General features: G+C 39.0%; 1 protein-coding gene across 2 annotated transcripts in view; it reads right to left on the bottom strand.

Annotated features, from left to right (window-relative positions):
* Nucleotides 1-1375: 1375 nt before the first annotated feature.
* LOC133959432 (copine-9-like) overlaps nucleotides 1376-21066 on the bottom strand; it is a 193495-nt gene continuing 173804 nt past the window's right edge. For both annotated transcript variants that reach the window (XM_062394596.1, XM_062394595.1), the window contains exons 17-21: nucleotides 16103-16230; nucleotides 9737-9839; nucleotides 8727-8784; nucleotides 2895-2968; nucleotides 1376-2287 (exon numbers count right to left, since the gene is read on the bottom strand). In XM_062394596.1, the coding sequence (XP_062250580.1) occupies nucleotides 2069-2287; nucleotides 2895-2968; nucleotides 8727-8784; nucleotides 9737-9839; nucleotides 16103-16230 (582 nt within the window). In that variant the 3' untranslated portion in view covers nucleotides 1376-2068. The remainder of the gene's footprint in view (nucleotides 2288-2894; nucleotides 2969-8726; nucleotides 8785-9736; nucleotides 9840-16102; nucleotides 16231-21066) is intronic.

The raw sequence follows: 21066 nt of genomic DNA, 5'->3' as shown, positions 1-21066 counted from the left end.
CCATTTGCTATTTTTGTCTTGAAGGAAATCCCTCCAACTTAATATGTTGCCATCCGGTTGAACCATTTCTCTACGTTCCAAAGGTCAATGACAAAGAGTTACAACCAGACTTCATAGAATCTGTGTTCAGGGAAGAAAAAAGAGCTCAACCTGTTACACTAAATCATATCTGGGGTTTATAGTCAGTTACTCACTTTTGCTGGAATTGTTCATGCACACAACAAAGGCATTGCAAACAAGGAAAAAACGTCTCAGAAAAATCTAAATTCTTTGCTAAAAAGCCTGTTTATACAGCTGCTGGTTGACAGGCCAACACAGGAGAAATGCAGCCATTTATCAAACAGCAGAAGTGGTGGGGGAAATGTGTGCATACATTTTAAAAAGCAGTCAACAGGGCCTTAGTAACAGTGTCACTGACACAGCAGTATGTGCACTCAGTTGTCAGTTTATTAGGTACGACTATCTAACACTAATATAGTCACATACAACAGGTCACAAGAGTACTGCATTATTATGAGAGGTGTTTCTATTAATTTGTCTGACGCATTCAAAGCAATGATGGTAGGCTAAATAACAAAAACCCCTGTCTCTATAATGTACTAGTTATACAGCACCACTATATTATATAAACCGTATCCTTTTATTACAACTCTTCAACACAGTTCAAACACAAACTGAACAGTATAACCATCACAGAGGATTTTTGCAGGACTTCTGTACTAGACTGTATTGGTTTTACCTAATGAACTAATAAAAGAGTGTATACCAAACCACTGTTTCAATCTTCACATTTTTTCTTCCTCTTTCCAAAAAACAACAAAGGAAAGTAAAGGTGACCCTGACACTTCCACGCATTCTCTGCTACATATGAAATATTCTGGACTGTGAAATGCACACTGATCAGCTCCAGGCAGCTTTAGACAGTCAAGAATGATTCGCCTCAGCTGAGAGAGTTACAATTTAGAGGAAGAGGCTGGACAGCGAAGCACACTGATATGAGGATGTCCTCTGAAACCAGGGCTGAAATAAATTGCACAGAATGATACTGTTAAATGTGTTGGAGGAGGTGGAGGTGCTGAAGTGGAGGATATTTCAGTCCTTTCTGCATCTCGAGTGTGTTTCTGGGCCATATATATGTATATATGTATATATATATATATATATGCTCTACATTTCAAGGTCAATAACCAGTAATGGCACATCGGCAAGTCTGAACTAATCACGTGTGGACATGAAAGGAGACGCTTGCAAGCAGGAAATATATATATATATATATATATATATATATATATTTCCTGCTTGCAAGCGTCTCATGTCCACACGTGATTAGTTCAGACTTGCCGATGTGCCATTACTGGTTATTGACCTTGAAATGTAGAGCATTCATTACGAATGTCAAAGAAAACATTTGAATGTCATCTTCAGCATAGAATAATATACAGCATATACTTTCACGATCTAATAAAAAAAACGGGTGTCCCCTGCTCTTGAGTCGCCACGACAAGGAAAGGATATCATTTCTGTTCAAAAAAATGTCAGTTTCCTGTGTTACCGTCAAGCCTTTGAAATGCCCTTGGAATTAATAAGCAAGGAAAGGGACATCTTTCTTCATTATGTCTTTCTCTGCAATTGATAGAAAGCACATTGTCGGCTACTTCAGGATTCATTTTTAGAGCAGACAGACCAAGAAATTAATAAAGGAGGATTGGAGAATCAACATCAGCAGTTGAAAAGTTTTCATAAAAATAAATAGTTAATCAGTGACTGAGGAAAAACAGCCAAATGACATTTAAATGCAGCTGTGTGTGACTGAGTATAGTGACAGGAGCTGACAGAAAACAGAACGAGAAACATTAAAAAGATCAAAACTGCACTTTTTCTACACTTGTGATCCAGATCTTGTCAGAAGAATCCTTAACACATACACTTTTATAACAGGGACCTTTCTCTTCTGAAAGTTGTCCCTTTAAGTACACCGTGAAAACAAGCCTGACCCGGTTCCTCTCAACAACCCCTGGAAACCATGCAGAACACACATGCGCACACACACTCAAACATGCCCTAATTTTCAGGCATGCATGTTGTGTTCCTTGGTGGTGATTGAGCTGGTGGTGGACATTGAAGGGGATTCTGAGGTGACAGGTAAGGGGGGGCGGGGTTCAATCCCTCGACTCTTCATGAAGGACAGCAGCTGGTCGGGGATCTCTGCCAGGACGTCCTTGGCCAGACGGGCCATGCTTAAGACCTGGTTGCCTGAGCGGTCGATGTAGTCCCGGAAAGGAACGAACTGGATGGGAAAAGAAGAACGGAAGATGATAGAAAATGTTCCTAAGGTTTGTGCTTGATTAATTGTGTTTACCTCTAGACGAAGTTCGGCGCTTGGTCAACACGCACACAAATACACACACACACACACACACACACACACATTAACCCACAAAACGTGAATTTTCTCCTGGTGGCTGGCTGTATTATAGGTCAAAAACCACAGCCCATCCGTGTTAGTGAATGGAACATCGACCAAAAAAAGATGAGTATGTGTCAAATCATTTAGATAAAGTTCTGTCAAAAAAACAACTACAACGGAATACACACGATTGAACAATCAGATTTGTCCATTACTTTGAGGTATCCCCTGGAAACACTTATGTTGTCGTTTTCTGTAATTGCAGAATGTGTCTGTAACTGCAGCGTGTTTCTGTAATGTGTTGTGCTTAATGAGTTGTGTTGTTTTGTCAAATCGATGAAGATTTTTTCTTTCTTTGCTTGTGATTTGTCTACTTGCATTTGTTTTCGTAAGTTGCAGTGCATTGAGCTCTCAGGGCCACCATAGATACACGTAAAATCAACGTAAAAGGACAAGAGCAGTAGCGTGTATGTAGAATATATTGCACCTGGACGATGTCTCTCTCAGCTAAGCGCCCCCTGGAGGAAACTCTGACCTCATCCCCATCCAGTTCCTCCATAGCTGCAGACAAAAACAAAATTGACAGTTAGGCAGAGGCATTATATATTGTACATCCTACAGGTATTATTAAGAAGAAAACTAGATGTGCTGCAAGTCTAGAGAAGCCTGTCTCCTTACCATCGTGCTTCTATATAACTAAACTGTAACTGCGAGTTCCAAAAACATATCTGTAATATGTTATTTTTCTGCCAAAATATTAAATGTCCACATAGTGGCATTCTAAATTTATGTATGGTTCTGTTTCCCAGATGGTAATATCTGATTTACAACCGAAAACATTTTACGGTGACTAGATATAGAAACCAATCCAATGATGGGACTCAACCAGTGTCGACCTCATCCATCCCTAACCCCTCTGAATCAGAATCAGTATTTTATTGCCAGGTAGGTTTACACCTACAAAACAGTGTAGGTGTAATTAGTGTTTCATTCATCCAATAAACACATGGCCATTGAACACTTACTGGTCAGCTTTAGGTTTCCAACTAAATGTATTTGGTGAAAAGTAATTTATAGTCAACCAAATTTGAATGGGGGACTGACCTTACAGACATGGATATAAATATCACATCATAAAAATATCATCAATACCATCAACTTAAGTTTAGACAAGCCAAAGTATTCAGTTTTAACTATATAAAACTATATTTTAACTATGTAAAATATAAACTGTGTTTGATGGATGAGATTGTAAGGGTATTTCATATGCTTTAATGTATTTGCCTCCTGTACCCATTAAATGAGAGGCATCTTTTTGTATATTGTATTGTCGACTTATGTGAAGTATTCATGGGGAGATCAGTTTCCTACCAGTCTACGGTGCATAATTATTGTTTATTTTCACAACTGGGGTAATTTTTTCCATCACTGATAGAATTCTTTATAAATCTGCATTACAAAGTTTGGTGAACTCCAAACTTTAGGTGAACTCCACTTCCACAGTAAACAACATTAATTACCTCTCACAGGAAATAGTTTACCCACAAACTGCACAATATTGTTGATTATTGAATTTGTTTTTCATTTCAATCCTCTGAAGGAGTTCTTTGTCTACCTGTGCAATGATTCTGTCAGCAAACACAACCAAATCATAGTGCTGTTTTTTGTGCCATTCCCTTTGTTTCTTCTTGGGTAAGGTGACTAAGGGAGAAAAAACTGTTGTAGATCCATGTAGCTCATACTAAATTGTTTATTTTAAACCAAAAATGTATAGGTTTAGCAGAGATGTCCCTGCTGCTTGCCTGTGGACAAGGTGTCCCACTTCAGACCCTTGTAGGTGTCAGTCTCACTATTTCATGTGAGTGGGATAAGGTTTGGTTATTTGCAATGTGCATTCACCCTTGTCCACAAGGACCCTGTGTCCCTCTACCTGAGTCTCAGAAGGCAGAGTGAGCCACCAATTATATGGTTGGAAGTGGAATGAGATGAGGGAAAAGAACAAACTGAGAGGGAATACGTAAAGTGAAAGCCCTTTTTTGGGGATATAATATTTCCCAGAACCTAATTTAGACCCTGCTGGTACCTCAAGCTTATTCACTACAATGTTATTTTTCTAGCACCAAATCATAATATGCATTATCTCAAGGCTCTTTACATAGAAGGTCAAGACCTTAAAAATCATAGAGAAACCCACAGTTCACACAATGAACAGCACTTAGGACTCCCCTCTGTTCACCAGAGTTGTAAAGAGTGGATATACATACATTAGTTCCTTTTTAGATTTTGGTCTTTTCATGGAATTTATTATAAGAATCATATTATTTTGCCTGTGGCAATAAATGAAATAGATGAACAGAAGTAAACAGTAAATCCCTCAAATAAAAGGATAATATTCAGAATATGCAGGATAATATTCAGAATATGCCCAATGTGCATGAAATGAAATGTGTGTAATTTATACAAAATACATTTTTGTTCAGTTACACAGTCAAAAGATGTGTCTTGCCATGTTATTTCTACATTTGATGGTGTGTATTGTAGTTCTCAGTAAAACACGACAGTGTTGTCATTTGATGTTGCTTGATGTTTGATTTTCCTCAGTTCATTACTCAAATTCTCCACAGGGATTAAGAAAAGTTAATCTATCCTTCTGTTTGTCTTTAAATGAAAGCTACACTTACACTTACACACATTCACTAACAGTTATGTTTTCTATCACATTTTCAAACACGTCTCTCAAATGCTTCCCAAAATATGTGGGACGTGTATTTATAGCAGCACAAGAAGACAGACAGGTGAGCCTAAGGGAACAGAGAAGAAAATATGCAAGAGTCAATGAAACAAGTCAGAACAGAATTGGTAAAAATAATAAACTTTGGATTTCAATAGGCTGATCCTCAGACGGTGCTTCCTGAGAGATTTGATGTGGAGGTTAGATCACCAAGAGAGCAGACCTTGGCAAAACAAACAACTGAATACATTTAGAGCACAGTAGGAAAGCATCATATATTCTCCTTTATAAACCTGATTTCTGCTTTTCAAGCTTTTCAAGCATCACATAGGGTAAATCAGACACACAGTGTTCTGTTGAGCCCACACTGACGCTGACAGACGCCGAGTAAAATGAACAACAAAGAGGATTCAGTGAATGCATCAGTGAAGCTGTGATCTTGTCACTTTAATTCCGGTCTCTTTTACTTTAGTCTTATCTGATTTGAGTGAAGTGGACCTCTGTCTGTACAGTTCAGTTCAATCAGATTGGTGACTGAGGTAGGCTGGTTATGAAATAGTATCACCACATGTCCACCATTATTCTCTAACTCCACTTGAGTTTCCCTCGCTCTGTCAAACACAAGCTTTCACCTCTATTTGGTGCCTGCACAGTGACTGACAGGCCCCAATGTCGGACTGTTCCTTTCTGATTCATTTTGCCATTAAACCTTGATTTATTTCCAACGGTGCACAGAAGATGAACTTCTCTGAACTTTACATTACATTTCAAATATGTAGAAAATACCTAACTTCCTACAACATGATACTTTCCTGTTCCATGTAGATGGAACAGGTTAGTTAATTGAGATTGGTGGGATTTAATCTATTTGCGGAAATTGGACAGCATTTGGGGATTGGATGGTAAGGTAAATTAAGTTAAAAACATTAAACATAAATGGTAGAAAAAAGGATAACATTTTTTAATTAAATCAATATTAAATGTAGACCAAAGCTTGAATAGGATAACATATAATTAACAACATGAGGAGTACAGTATATTTGAGTTTATAGCATTTTGATAAATTACATAAACAGGAAATAGGAAAATTGAAAAAGATAGTCAAATTAATATGCAATGTGAAATCCATTAGGTCCAGTGTGCAGGATTAAGTGGCATGTTGTCAAGTTTCAATTTGCCCCCAATTTAATCCCCCTTCCTAGTGCACAGGAGAGCCCATAGAAGCCTTCAGGTAACATGCAAAATGTAAGAGCTCCCCTGTCAGGCTAAGGTTTGGTCCGTCTGGTCTGGGCTACTGTTGATGCATGGAGGTTGTGGGTTTATGCTCAGTATTCAGTTGGAGCCAATTTTGATTCAAGATCGGGGAGGCTCTGTAGCACCAAGAATACTTAATAAACGCATCACACTTTGGGATTATTTGGGTAGATTATCGGTTCTGATTGGCCTCTTGTTGAGAAAGCCCCAACGAACATTGGAACCAAAACACACTAATTCTTAGTTTCAGGTGAGTATACACTAATTGGAAACATGATTTGAAATATTATAATACATTTCTGCAGATAGATCCAGATAGAGAAGTTTAAGAAAAAAACATTTGAATGTTTTTTTTTATAAACAACTGAATGGGACACAGAGTTAATATTCAGCCTGTGGACAATAGTTGTTACAACAACACTAAAAACTCAGCTCACCTACTTCAACCGGACTAGATTTGATTGACAGCAGACTGAAATATAATAAACCAGCTCCACAGACATCATTGGGGTGCTGGTGCCTTTTATTTCAAGAAAATTACACTGCATGATTCATACCTGTGTCACCTTTTGTGCACATATTTAACCTCCACATCCACACTTCCACTATATTTTTGTTTTTTCCCGGAGCCAACCTTCAATGCCCAGTGACTGTAACTTCACATTCATTCCTAACATTACGAGTATTTACATAAACGTTTGTCTATGGTGCTGTCACATAAACATTAAACACCCTCTTTAGACACAGGCTTGAGGAAAGGTGGGGACAGGAATTAATAATTATTCTATCTTCTAAAATGACACAGAAAGCATCTCAGAGAAGACTTAAATATCTTATATCTGCAAAGATCTGTAATTACAATATAAAAAACCCATGCTGCAATGAAGTGCGGTTCTCCAATAAAAGCAGGTAATTTAATTAAAGATACGCTGTTTTGGCTGGGGGTTAATTACATATCAAGCCTCCGGAAATGTTCTATGTTCAAAAGGTTGACATTTTCCATATGTTGGTCTTGAAAATGAAGACATTCAAGCAGATTTCGAATTAGCATCTCAGTTATCGCTGACTGTGGAGAGAGAGTGGTGGCCTTCTGTCTGAATGCACGACTCAGAGACTAATAACTAAATAGAAGCTCTTAACTTTGTTCAGCAGGCCATCATGAGCCAGCAGCTCTAGTGTGACACATCTGCTCCATTGCAGGATATAATGTCATGGGAACCATTAGACATCATCATCATCTGAGAATCAGTGTTCAGAATTTCCCATGGAGCTTCCTCACTCCCACAGACAACGTTCAATGACAGGCCGCATCCTTGAATCCGGTGAGTTATTGCTCGTCAACATGCAATCGACTGACGTGTGAAAAAGGGCACGTTAAACAATTTGTTCACAGGAGGAAGCCAAACGTTCCCTTTGAAATGCAAAGAATTTACATCTCCATGGAAACTAATTTAGCGAATAGGTCAAGGTGTCTAAAAGACACAGTGTGTGCACGTCAAGAGTCTTTGTTAAATGTACTTACATGTACAGTATCATTAAAGCAGATCATGAACGCTAAATGAATGAGTCCAACAGAACAAAGGGCTTTTTTCAACAGAGGTTTTAGGCAACAGTTTGTACAGATGATCTAAACCCCTTCGTTTGGCGAAAAACTAAACAACAACAGTCTAAGGAGGCCCTTTCAGTTACATTGCACTCTATATTCATGCGTAGTCCAAGTCCATTCGTATTTTAAAGTCCTCACTGTTGCCCAGACATGTTGTAGGTCCCCAATCAAGGATTTACATGTCCATGCCATGAAATCTGCCATGTTCCTGTAAATATATTTCAGTCAGACAACTCACATTGAAATGTTTATTGCAACAACAGAACGTGTTTGGTGTCTAGGCTCCGACTTAATCACTCCCCCAGATCTGATTACAGAGGAATGATGGGAGTGATGAGCAAATACTTATAAACCCCAGTCGGAGCCTACAGGTGGATGCTGAGGGGTTGGAGGGGCTGAAGCAACTGGCAGCAACACTGGGTGCAGGGCAAGCGAAGGGAGATATGGGACATTTTCCCTAATAGGGTGGGTGTGTATTATAGATGAATGTGGGGAGTAAGGTATGTCACATGATTGGAGCAGCGCAGCTCGAGTTGGCTGCCTCAACTAGCTCGCAAGCGTTGCTCAATGAATGATTTTCAAAATGCAGCACTGACAGTAAAGAAAAGGCTCCTCTAATGCATTGATTGTAAATGGACTGATGCGCCCCAAAAAACACACACACACGCACGCGCACACACACACAAACACACACACACACACACACAAACGGGCACACACACACTTACCATCAAACTCAGCAGGACCCACTCCTACTATGATGATAGACATGGGCAGGGAGGCTGCCTGTGGAGAGAACACAGGGGGCTTGTAAGCCACACGACAGATCCCTGACTCAAAAATACACACTATTTATCCTAAGTACACACATATGTATGTATGAACACAATCTACTGAGACGATTTGTTCACCGGGTTGTAAACTGTTGATTTATTAAGTCACAATTGTGACATATAAGGGAAATATGGGAAATCACGAGTGGCTTAGACCAAATGACCATGACTGAATAAAGAGCATCCACCTCTGTGGATCTCTATGGGCTTTGTAGGAAATAATCATGTATCATTGGAGGGGGTTTGAACGTTATTCTTACTCCATACATATTTATCTTGGAGCCTTATGAATTTTCAGCTGACAATGCACACATTAAAGCTGTAGTGATAAACCTCTAACTGTGATATTTAAAGTATAACTTCAACATCCTCTGAGACTTACTTCACTCACTAATAATTTTGAAAATGCTGTGAGTGGCAGTGTCACTGTTGTTACATTTTCAGCTAATAATAAAATTATCTGGACATTTAGTTGTTAATAGCAGATATACAATAGCAGATGTACTTTAAAGATTTGTCTATGCAAAACACATGAAAAATGTTCCAGTACAAAGTAGAGTTCCTGCTATGACCCTGTTCAGACCTGGTTTTAACATCCATCTCACGTGATCCAACCAGCTCTATTCATGTGTCAACACACCCACGATTCACTGAGGTCACATGTGCAGTGACTTATTTGAGACCACCACTATTACTAATAATAACACTGACAAATTTTTTCACATTGATAAAATCTTGTCTCATTGTAAAGCTTCATGAAATTATTGATTCAGCCCTGTCTGGCTTTAAATAGTTGAACTGGCTAAAAACAAAAATAATAAAAACAGAATTAGTTTATATGTTAAGGTCTGAAAAGGACCATACACACAGTGTTGTGTGTTGTTTGCAGTGTTGTGTTGACTCACATTCACCACAGCCTCCTTGGTCTGATCCATGTCTGAGATGACACCGTCTGTAATCATCAACAGCACAAAGTACTGGGAGCCGTCAGTTATTTCTCCCGCACATCTTAATACATAATACACACAAACACACACACACACACACACAGAGAGAGCGAAAGAGATGGTTAATTAACATGACATTTGAGAGGGTCTAATGTGGTGGTACTGATCACAGACACACTGGTCACAAGGACATGTTCAATAATATGAAAAGACAAACTGGCCTCGCATCACTGCTTACATTTTCCAATTGAAAGAATGAGGTCAAATGAAATGTCACTTCATCCGTCTTCCGGCAAAACATTTTAAAGGGATGTTTGTCAATGTCTCAAATTATAGCATAAACGGAAAGCAGCTCATAGAGTCTATCAAAGTGATTTTATGGGACCAGCTGTGTGCAGGTTGGTTATAGGATAGCACATTGACAGTGTGGTCTCAAAGAAATGGAAAAAAGGCCGACATACAATCATGCAAGTCTCAATACAATATCAGTGTGAATACATATTTAATTGAATTAATTTACCTGATAGTTCTCACATATAATCTCTTATGAGGACAAAAGAGTGAGTGGAGAGTTCTTCTCTGCCACAGACTTAACATCAAATATTATTCCAAACTGACACTGTGTGTGTGTTAGTGTTTGTGCGTGTGTGTGTGTGTGCCGGTGTGTGACAGGTATAATGTGAGGATCCCAGCAGGGAGGAGGTAGACCTGCTGTCTGACTCAGTGTTTGATTGGCTTGCACTCTGTCTGGCCTGAGGCTAAGAGCAGACAAAATGGCAAACTGTCTTTCTGTCTACTAGATTCCTCCTGTCTGTCTCTACACCTGTCCCTATTGTTTCCTCCATCTTTCCTCCTCTGTCGTCTTCCTCTTGCAGACCCCTTCTCGCTCACTTGCTTTCTGTGCAGAATAATGGAAAAGTGCATCAACCGGTAAAACAATGGAACTGGGGAACAAATTGTGTGTCTAGTATGCTACTGCTGAAGCAGGTCGTAGGAATGTTGTGGAACAGACTCTTGTGATGTTGGTGTAAAAGCTGAGCACTGTCAAATAATTCTTGACGGCAAAGCTGATGACATATCACTGAAATCTGACTGAAAGAGAAGAGACGTTGAAGAGAGCAGGGAGTGAGTGAAGAGTGTAACTGGAAGCATGATATTAAATCAGAGGCAATAACACCAACTGTGAAATGACTCATTGGCCCTCGGACTTATATTATTTCCACGCTGAGCCACTGGAAAACACCCAAGCTACTCAATCTTTCTGTACTGGCCCAAAATCCTGTATCAAATACAACAGTTATTTGTGGAAACAGATCCGGAGGTTATTACATTATTATTATTATTTAATTCAGTGAGAGAAGGTTTACCTAAAGTTATTTCAAATAAATGCATTCAATTTCTCTATTAAATAATAACACAACAGTCATTTTGCTGCTGCAATGCTGTATATCGAGCTGAATGACAGAGCTTTTATTTTCTAACTTGGGTCTAAAGATTGTACAAAGCAAATTCAGTGTCATGTTGGGACATGGTTTTTGTGCAAACCACAGGCCTCCTTTCAGTCAAACTTGTTACAAACATGCCGCATGTGCTGGAGTGGACTCAATCCCCCAAGATGCCACAGGTTCCATTGATCTTAGAAAGTCAAGGAACTCACTCTCCCAGAGGATGTAACAGGATGCTGCATGTCCTGGGGTCTGGGCAATGTCACACAAAGGTGTCAAGAACCACCAGGGTCAACTCCTATTGGTCACTCTGGTCCAAGACCTGTGAGGTCACCGGGGCCAATATAAGGAGAGGACTCCCCAAGATCTTCCTCTTTCTCCAATCCTGCCGAGGGCGGAAGGCTGCTACAGCCTCTCTTCTTCCATCTCTCCGAGGGCGGAAGGCTGCTCAAGCTCTGATCCAGCTTCCTTCTCTATCCAACCCACAACCGGAGGTCAGAGGTGCAGCTCCCCTGCTCACCCTTCAAGGAAATCTCCTCGCCCTTCAAGCTCTACAAAACTCCTTGTAGCGACGCGATGTCCTGCAGGAGAACTTCAACCAGCATCTGAGCACACGGCTCGACAGAATCGCGAATGCAGAACTCTACGACCACAAAGCCAGGAGACGTCACAGAACTGCAAACTGAACAGCAACTTCTTTTCCTCTTTCCCTCGGACTGGTAAAATCTTTAATGGTAAAATATTGAGATTTCTAATTGAAATAGATCTAAATGAGACTGATCTTAATCAATAAATTGGCTATCTTTTCCCTTCTATGAAGGGTGGTGCCCCGCGAGAACTTTAACCAATTAAAGTTATGATTTAATATTAATATTTTAAATATTAATGTTTTACATTTTATTTTGATAACCAAATATATTGAGTGCCTAAAGGCACACCATTCTATGGTAACACTTTTTAAGCACTATTGCACAACAGTCATTTTATGAAAAAACATAAACAACTTTCTAACTTCACTCTGCACCATAGACTGTTTATAAACACAAAGCTCTGCAAACAAAGTTTTTTTGTAGAAACGAATCACCAAAGGCATCATTCGGAAATACATTAACAACGGACAAGGGAAATGATCATTCCAAACAGGCAGGTTTAGAACAGTCACTAACTTTGTATCACCAAAATTGTACACTAGCTATATCAAGCAACATACAAGACAGAAGTTGGGGAAATGATGACGCAATAAGTGTAAACTCAGTAATTTTTTTATAAATAGTGCATTTTCACTGGCTTTCATGACTTTTATGATTGTTCTTACACTAAGCTGTTGTTACGACATGAAAAGTTACATGTGGCTGTGTATATTTATGTGCATATGGATTACACCATGCATCTTCCACCTCCACCTCCTCTATGTCTGTTTTCAACACAACTCTTTATCTCCCACATGGATGACAGCAGCAAAGTAGAGGTGGATGAGGAGAAGTGTGGGGAAGACCTGGACCATTCAGATGAAGAGGAGAAAAATGGGGAGTAAAAGCCAGAGTAGGAGAAGCAGGTGAAAGACAAGAAGAAATGAGAGAGTGATACAGACAACAAGGATGTTGGGGAGGAACAGGGACAGTGAAGTGCAGAAGATAGTCAGCGTATCAAAAAAAGGAACGTGGGGAGAGTAGTGCATCTGATGATCACAGTGACGAAAATATCTGGAGATGTGAAAAAAAAACTACTTTCAAATAAAAAGAACAACGGCAGGGAAGAAATAAAGGTTTCTCTCTGTGGAAGTCAATGTATCTTGAAGCTCTTGAACCCACAGATGAACAACCCAGCACTACACTCCATTTGATTATCCAACCACAACCACTCCACTGGAACAGGATATTATTTCTTCATGTGCGAGCTAAAAATACAGTAACAGGTAATAAGCAGCCAGAATCCGTGAAAAAGTGGCTCTACTCCAACAACATTTCATTTGTGAAATAAAAAATGTTTTTAATAAGAGCCTGCAGGATGATATGTGCTGCAGGACACACTGTATTAAGCTATTCCTGTCTACTTATGTCACCAAAACAGACTCCCATTGTGACTGTCAGAAATTAATAGCACATTAAATGTGTGACCCACTTGATGCAAGTAAGCCAGGGAAATTTTGCAAGAGCAGACTGTGACATGAACTGGATTTTTTGTGATTTGCTCACTGTGGTCTGGCTTGGTCTCGGCTTCAGTGTATGAGACTCTGGCTGAGGTCTTGCACCATGAGAGCAGGGGCAGGGTGCACGTATGGCAATCAGATAGATTAGCGACATTCAGGTACATCAGTCAATTTAATTTGGTCAGAATGTAATGTTTGGACATTTCAGTCCTTGTGGACCACAGACACCGTCTATTGTTCTTTTTTTCATGGGGCCATACTTTTAATGGGGCAACTTCATCAGCTGTTTAAAAGGGACAACTCTTTGAATTAGAGACTGCAGCAACAGGGGCATTTGAAATAACTAAATATGCATAACAACTAATATTTGTTGTTATGCAGTAGTAAGGTTCTTAGGAAGATGACAGTGAGGCAGTGAACAGCAGACTGTTTTACATGAATATCGTAAACGTGAAGGAGTTATTTAATGTTGATACCGAAGTAAAGAAGTTATAAACCTGGAAGACAAAGGCATCCAAATACTTCCAAATAACTTTAATAATGTATTGAGTACCGGCAGTGTGGATTCAGAAACCCAGTCAAAGTTTAATATAATAATCAGCTTCAGGCAACAGGAAACGAATAACTTTAATTTTACTCTGTTTTACTCTCTAAATTCTAAGATGCTGGGGATATAAACTTCTATACAAAGATAATAACATTGGCACAGTATTATGTCAGTGAAATTATCTCAGACTTGAAGAGGAATTGCCACTAACAGCTTGACACTGGCTGTATGGGTGTTTGTTTATCTCCAGGTCAGGATTGTTGGGTCTGACTCAGATGTCCTGGGTTGATTTCCATCCCCACTCCGCCCCTGCTTATGAGTCACTTACTGTAACTGAAGTACATAGAGTTTCAAACACACTCCTCTTCTCAACCAGTTGTCTTTGTGTGAAGAGACACTGCGAACGTCTCTGTCCTGACACTGATCCTTTAGAGTAAGTGGTTACAGACAAAGATTGTTGAACCTAATTGCAACAGAAACATAACCCTGTCTTCAGTGCTCCTCTAGAAGCTCTGCTCCCCAAAAGTAATTGCTATGCATTACCAAGACAACGACACAACCGTGCAAAACATGGCATGAAGATGAGAAGACCTGCAGCAGGAGGAGAACATGCTACAAGAAGAAGAGAACCAAATTAATCTAATGAAATACGCGCAACACTAGTTGACCATGTTGTGAACCACAGATTGACACTGAGGGAGGCTGGACTAAGAGTTCAAATCTTAGCAGATATACATTAAAATCTGTCATTGTAAACTGTACTGGATACAGAATTTTCACTGATATTTGCTGAGCTTACAGTGTTATGCACACTACTGTAGTAGCATGAAAACTGGGACATGTTTTTTTTTGATTGACTGATTTTGGTATATAGAGAGAAATACACTACAATTTCATCAGTCTGCAGTATTGGTCTTGTTAGTGTTTGGTAAAATTGATTGTATATTTGCACTTTCTCTGTGAACTTCACTTACAGTACTCTAATCACTGAGAAGTGATAAGATTAGAATTGTTAAAAGTATTTTAGGTTAGAAACAGCAGTGTGTAACTGGCTCAAACTGAATAAAGTAATATGAAATGTGTGTGTTTCATATGAAAACAAAATATGGTTTTGATAAATTAGTGTATAGTTTTTCATTTTGCAAAGGATCTGAGGTGTTTTGCTAATTCGGTGAGTAGTGGTGCTAATTTTGTGTAGAGTTTTGAAAAACCGGGCCCTATTTTAAAAATCGTGCTGTAGCAATCGAGAAAAACAGTAAGCCAAGAGACACGTCACATACATGGATTAAAGATGGTACATCTCCACTGGCTTACCCTGATATATAATTCATTCCCCTTGATGAACACCAACAAGAACATTGTCTATATTCTAACTAGCTGCTCCATTAGTCAAACTGATAGGTTCAGTTGTCAGACATCACAACACAAACAACTCATTAACAACTGCAACCAATTAGGGTTGTTACTCTGAGTGTCAGAAATTTATCATTAACGGTGATGTCAGTTTATTTCAGCCCCACTGTGATCCAATACAATATCCAAGACATTTATAAAACTCATTTCTCTACAGAGTAGAGGTCGTTCTCTGTGACATGCCTGCATGTCTTCTGCTTTTTGCCATCGAGCTGCCTCAGATCTTCTGTTTATATTCATGATATGCATAGTGTATATACACAGCTGGCTTCCCATGATGGCGCAAGTAACACATGCATATGAAACATCTTTACATCTTTAATGGATGAGAAACATAATGTATGAGTGAATATGAAACTATGTGTTAGTATGTGTATACTCTGTGTGTCTGTGTTTTTGTGTGTATCTAGTATGCATCTGTTCCCAGGTTGTTTGTGGTCCTTTCCATGTGTGTGTGTTTACATTACAATGTTTATGAGGACCAATTTCAGTTTCAAGCCCTCATACTGGGAACATTTCTGCACTGTGAAAACCTTTTGGACACTCACAACTTTGTTTTAAAGCTAAACTGGATCATCAACCCAAGTGGTCATTGTGCTTATATCTAACATTTAAAATGTGTAGAATTTATAATTCATTCATAATGCCTGTAACCACTCTATAGCTACTTAATGTACAAGTAAACAATCAGATGTTTTATTGTTTGGCGGTAGAATGTCAATTTCATGAGACAAAGACAGGTGTGTCGTGTGTTTGTGTGTTTTTCTCACCGAGCCACTTGGTTGATGACCGGGGAAAAGTTGGTTGGACCATACAGCTGAACTGTTCTCAGACTCTGGAAATATGCCTCTAGCACCCCCTCGATCCCCACACAGTTTGGGTTTTCTGTATTTGAGTTCTGAAAGAGAAAAAGTATGTAAACATGAGGCTAATGACATCAACAAAGGTAGCTGCAGTATGGAGTTACCAAGCCTGGAGTCTAATCAATGACAAAAGACTGGAGGCAGGGGTTGGAGGTACTTTTGCTTCATCTTAAATTAGATACTTCAATCAGTACACACATATGTAGAAGCCCGTATGAGTCCACCGTATGCAATCATGGTGGATGGTTGCATGGTGCCAATGATGAGAACAACAGAGGAAACTGCATCAAAAAGTACATCACCTGAGGTCAAGGTGAACATAATATTCCCTATATCCCTGCTGGGAAAATGTTTTGTGCAATGATGAAATGAAGGCTTGAGTATTTTGGATAAACACGCCTCACTACATATGGTGTATACTGGACACTGCATACAAGTATAATCAATATGGAAATGGAGTATCACTGTTCATAGTCACACTTATGACAAATCCTCCCAGTTCTTATGTTTCGTCAAACAAAAACTGAAGCGTTTGGCCAAGTCTCTGAGCCTTTATGTACTGCGTTGCTGTAACATGATTGGCTGATTAGATATGTGAACTTATAAACAGCGCAAATGAAGTGACCACTGACAGACACACAGTCTGTGAATTAGATGAGCATGTTTCAAATCTGTGAGAAGCCCTTTCATCTCCTTCTTCAGTGTAAATAAAGATAAAGTTAACATGGGAAAACTGAAGAATAATAGACATCTAAGACCTTTTATTTCAGACAAATCAAACAGTCGTGCCCTCACCTTCGTTTTTTTCTTTTTGAAATCCCTGCATCGCTGTTGTAAATGAGTCATTCAGTTCATTCCTGTCATTCCTGTCCCAGCCAAAGTCAGTAGGTTTATTCAGAAACACACTTCAATCTATCTTTCTTAAGAATAAAGAACTCCCCTCAATCAGTATCATAGTAATGTTCTAACTCATTAACACCCCATCTTACATACAAGGATTCAACTAGAATAGCACTCGAGAGTGTATAACTCCAAAGCTGAACAATTCTACACATGATTGTATAGTTCTTACCTATACATACGAATAGAAAAGAAAATCCTAGATCCACCCCTCAATCCACATCCACACCAAAACTTAAAATAATCTTCTGAGACCCAATCCCTCCACAAGTTTAGAGGAAATCAGTTCAGTAGCTTTAATGTATTCTTGGAGACAAATAATCCAACAAAAGACAACCCAATCTCATTGGTCTATGTATTAAATATAAATATATATATCATTCAATTGATTTATTGTGCCACATTAACATCCCCTCACTTTTCATCCGGGCACACAATAAGGATGAATCAGTCCTTCCTGATTACTTGGTGCAATGTCTAAAGGGAGCTTGACACTGGGCTTCATGCAAGACCATTTACATATTCTTATATAACATGTGCTCAAAGTTCATACACCAGCTTCTCCACACATTTATTGTTATTCCAGCATTTCAAGTTGATGAATGTCAGAGAATTGCACATTTGATCATTAATCAAAGGCCCAAATTGTAATGAAAAACAAACTAAGTTTAATGTTTTGTTGTTGTTGATCACAAAAACAAAAGTAAATTTAGCCCAAAAAGTCAAAACGCTCGCATGTTTTAAAATATTGTAATAACAGCAAATGATAAATATGACAATGAAACTCTGCAATGTTGCTATCTATCGTACCTATTAGGTTTACTGAAATGACAATGTTTTTTCCTTGAACCGATACCTTTGTTGTTCAACTATTCACAATGTGTGGTGAGCGAGCAGCTCCTCCATTTCTGCTATTCTCTCGATTTCTCTTGCAATTTTAATCCACATGCCGGCATTTTCAAATAGTCTACATATTGTTATTCTCCCACTGTTGAGACAATTCAAATGCAAAACTTGAATAGAAATTGAGTATAGACAAAGACAGCTTAAGTATTTGTTTACCACAGTGACGGCCCCCGGTGGCTCCGTCTGGATTAACTTTGCATAATATTACTCATATTCAGACTGTGGAGAAACATTTATATGCTGAATACAGTAGACTTATCCACCATGAATACAATATGCCTCTGTGCACAGTGCATCCAAATAATACAAACCCAAATGCTGCATGTCGACAGATTTCAACTACATTCAGCGTGTGTGCAACCTCAAATGGTGCTGACAGTTTATCAAAACAGTGATACAGCCTCTGTTTACCGGGAACCATCCCCCCCTGTTTCAAAGGCAGGTTCACACTCTGAGAGTCTTCTCCTCTTTATCTCTCTCCAAGATTACTTCTTAATTGTTGCTATGAGACTGAAGTTTTTCTTTAATAATATGGATTTCTTTTAAGTATCAAAGTGGACTCAGAAGCCAGTGTTAATTAAGCTCTGAAACAGAGGAGTTCTGCAGCAGAAACTCCAAGTTAATCAGTTTCAAGTAACTCTCATCAAAGACAAATATTTGATCTCATGTCCTTATGAAGGAGAAGCTGATTCAAGGTACATTGACTCTTAATTTATTGCCAGTGGGAGCTGTTCAAAACTTCAAAACTTATAATAAGCTGGTTTGTACATATTCTGACCCTTATATGAACCAGGGTTATTAAGTAAAGGGGCTTAGTGTTAAAAACCAGCCTCACTTTCTCCTTTTGAGAACATCGGCACACATCTGTGTGTAATCATGATCTGTCATATGTGATCCAGACATTAGAGACAAAGTATGATGACTTTTACATTTACATGATTTTGATGAAGTCTAAGATTGCTTCAAGCATTTTCCAAACAATAAATTGTTAATTAGAGTCGCATGACGAAGTGGGGGGATTTGTCACGCCGTGGTGAACCCTAATTGGGAGAGTTAATTGAGAGGCTGCTCATATGGAAATGAGCATCTAGACCAGCAAGATTCTGGCGCTCTCGTCTACCTCTGACTTCTGATTGGGAGGGAGCCAGGATGATCATGGGATTCTATAAACCTGATTAAAAATGACAGTTTCAGGCCAGAGAAATTTAGGACACAAATTCAAAACCTAAGGCATGTCACCCACATTAAAAGCTGTGCCCATATTATCATCTTCTTGATATACAAATCCTACTATTCTTATCTTGAAGCGTTGGTAAAGCAACAGATTAAATGTTTCTCTTCAACCCACCTATCTCCTCATTTCATTATCTGGTAAGAAAGTTGTTTTAAATCAAAGCATGAGTCATTCTTTCTTTAAAAAAAGCTGTCTTCCTTAGTGCTATTGTTGCCTTCCTACTGACAATGCTAAGGTAAGCAGCATCACATCAAAATGTCTCCCTGTGCTGTGTTGTGTCAGTCTCATCTGTATTATTCCTCCATCAATGACTTACCACCTCACAGACACCACTGCTTTTCACATGATGTGCGGCGTGATTCATTTTCTTCTTCCAACCTTTTGTCCCTCTCCTCTGCCTCAATCATCCACTTCACAAGAATACTCCACAGTGCGTGCAGCTCGTGGGATGTGCTACCTCTCCTTTCATTGACTGAGCAGGTTGTCCTGAGCTGAATAGCTGTGTGTTGTTAAGTAAGGTGCAGGGGGTAATTTGGCTTGTCCAGATACATTATCCTTCTAATTTGAATGTTAATTAATGTTTGTTTGTGATCACCCACAATGAATGACTAAAAATACATTTCTGAAAAAACAACCTGGTGTCAGGGACTGCAGAGTGGGTAAGGACGATAGAATGCAAAGAAGAAAATCTGATAGCTCACAGGCAAACATTTCAAAGTTCATAGTAGTCCTCAGCTTTTGCAAAGGCATCAAATGGCATATTATGTAACAATTGTATGAGTGCATGCATCAAATACGATGAAGGATAATAAGAATAAACACAATAGGTGGAGTTCTCTTGTAAACAAACAGTCTTCTGAGTGTCTATCACTTCAACACGTGTGATGAGAAAAAAACTAAACAGGGGCCGACTCATAAACACACTTTTCCACAGTGGAAATAGTCGCCAATAACTTTCACTTTCTTTAAGCTACTTTGACTCTGTGTGGTTGAGCTTATTTTTGTATCATATGCATGACAAAATAGTTAGTTAAATGACAGCACTAGCAGGACAGCCAGGTCATGAATGATCTTTGGTCGATATTCTTGTAGCTCTACTTTGAACCCAACCAACTCCTGAGAACAATATCTGTGCCAGTGCTCAGCTATGTTCCCCAGGTAGTTGTTTACTGTGTGTTTTTGTATGCTGTTTTATCAGAATGGAAAGCTCTCAGGTTAACCATCAGGCAGTAAACATCCTGTATAAAATGCTTACTGAAAATCCACTCAACATCACAAAGACCAAGGAGGTGTGTTGTTTATTATACAATGAATATACAGACTCAACAGTAACTGTCTGACCTTAATGTGTTTTTTCCGCTTGATGCTTTTTTTTTGCCTTGACTTATTATCGGACTTGAAGACAATCCAAATTGGACTCGGGCTCTACGTCAGAGAGACCTTATATCTGACAGACACATGCCACTTCCTGTGATTTAGTCAGAGCTGACCTGGTAATAACATCCATCCTGAAAGATCTGATCATAAGTAGACAGCTCTTAGCTTATCATGTAAATAATTTCAGTAAACAAAGACCAAATAATGCTGTATTTACTCAGGCTATACAGATATGTTGTCAACATGTTTGTGGTGTGTGTCTGTGTGTTGGTGCGAGGAAAGAAGTAGGGAGAGAGCAGAGTCAGTATCGGATGGCTGAGAGAATAAAGGTGCTGCATGGAGCTCTCTCAGTGGCTGCATGTTAATAAGAGGGGAAGGGGCGCCACCCCCTCCAACATCCTGAGACAATAAAGCCAATATGAAAATGTAAAACATAATTTAATAACATAATTTA

This window comes from Platichthys flesus, chromosome 2 (assembly GCF_949316205.1).
Source record: "Platichthys flesus chromosome 2, fPlaFle2.1, whole genome shotgun sequence".
NCBI lineage: Eukaryota > Metazoa > Chordata > Actinopteri > Pleuronectiformes > Pleuronectidae > Platichthys > Platichthys flesus.
Note: the sequence above shows the minus strand (reverse complement) of the source record. Positions and strands in the feature narration are given on the sequence as shown.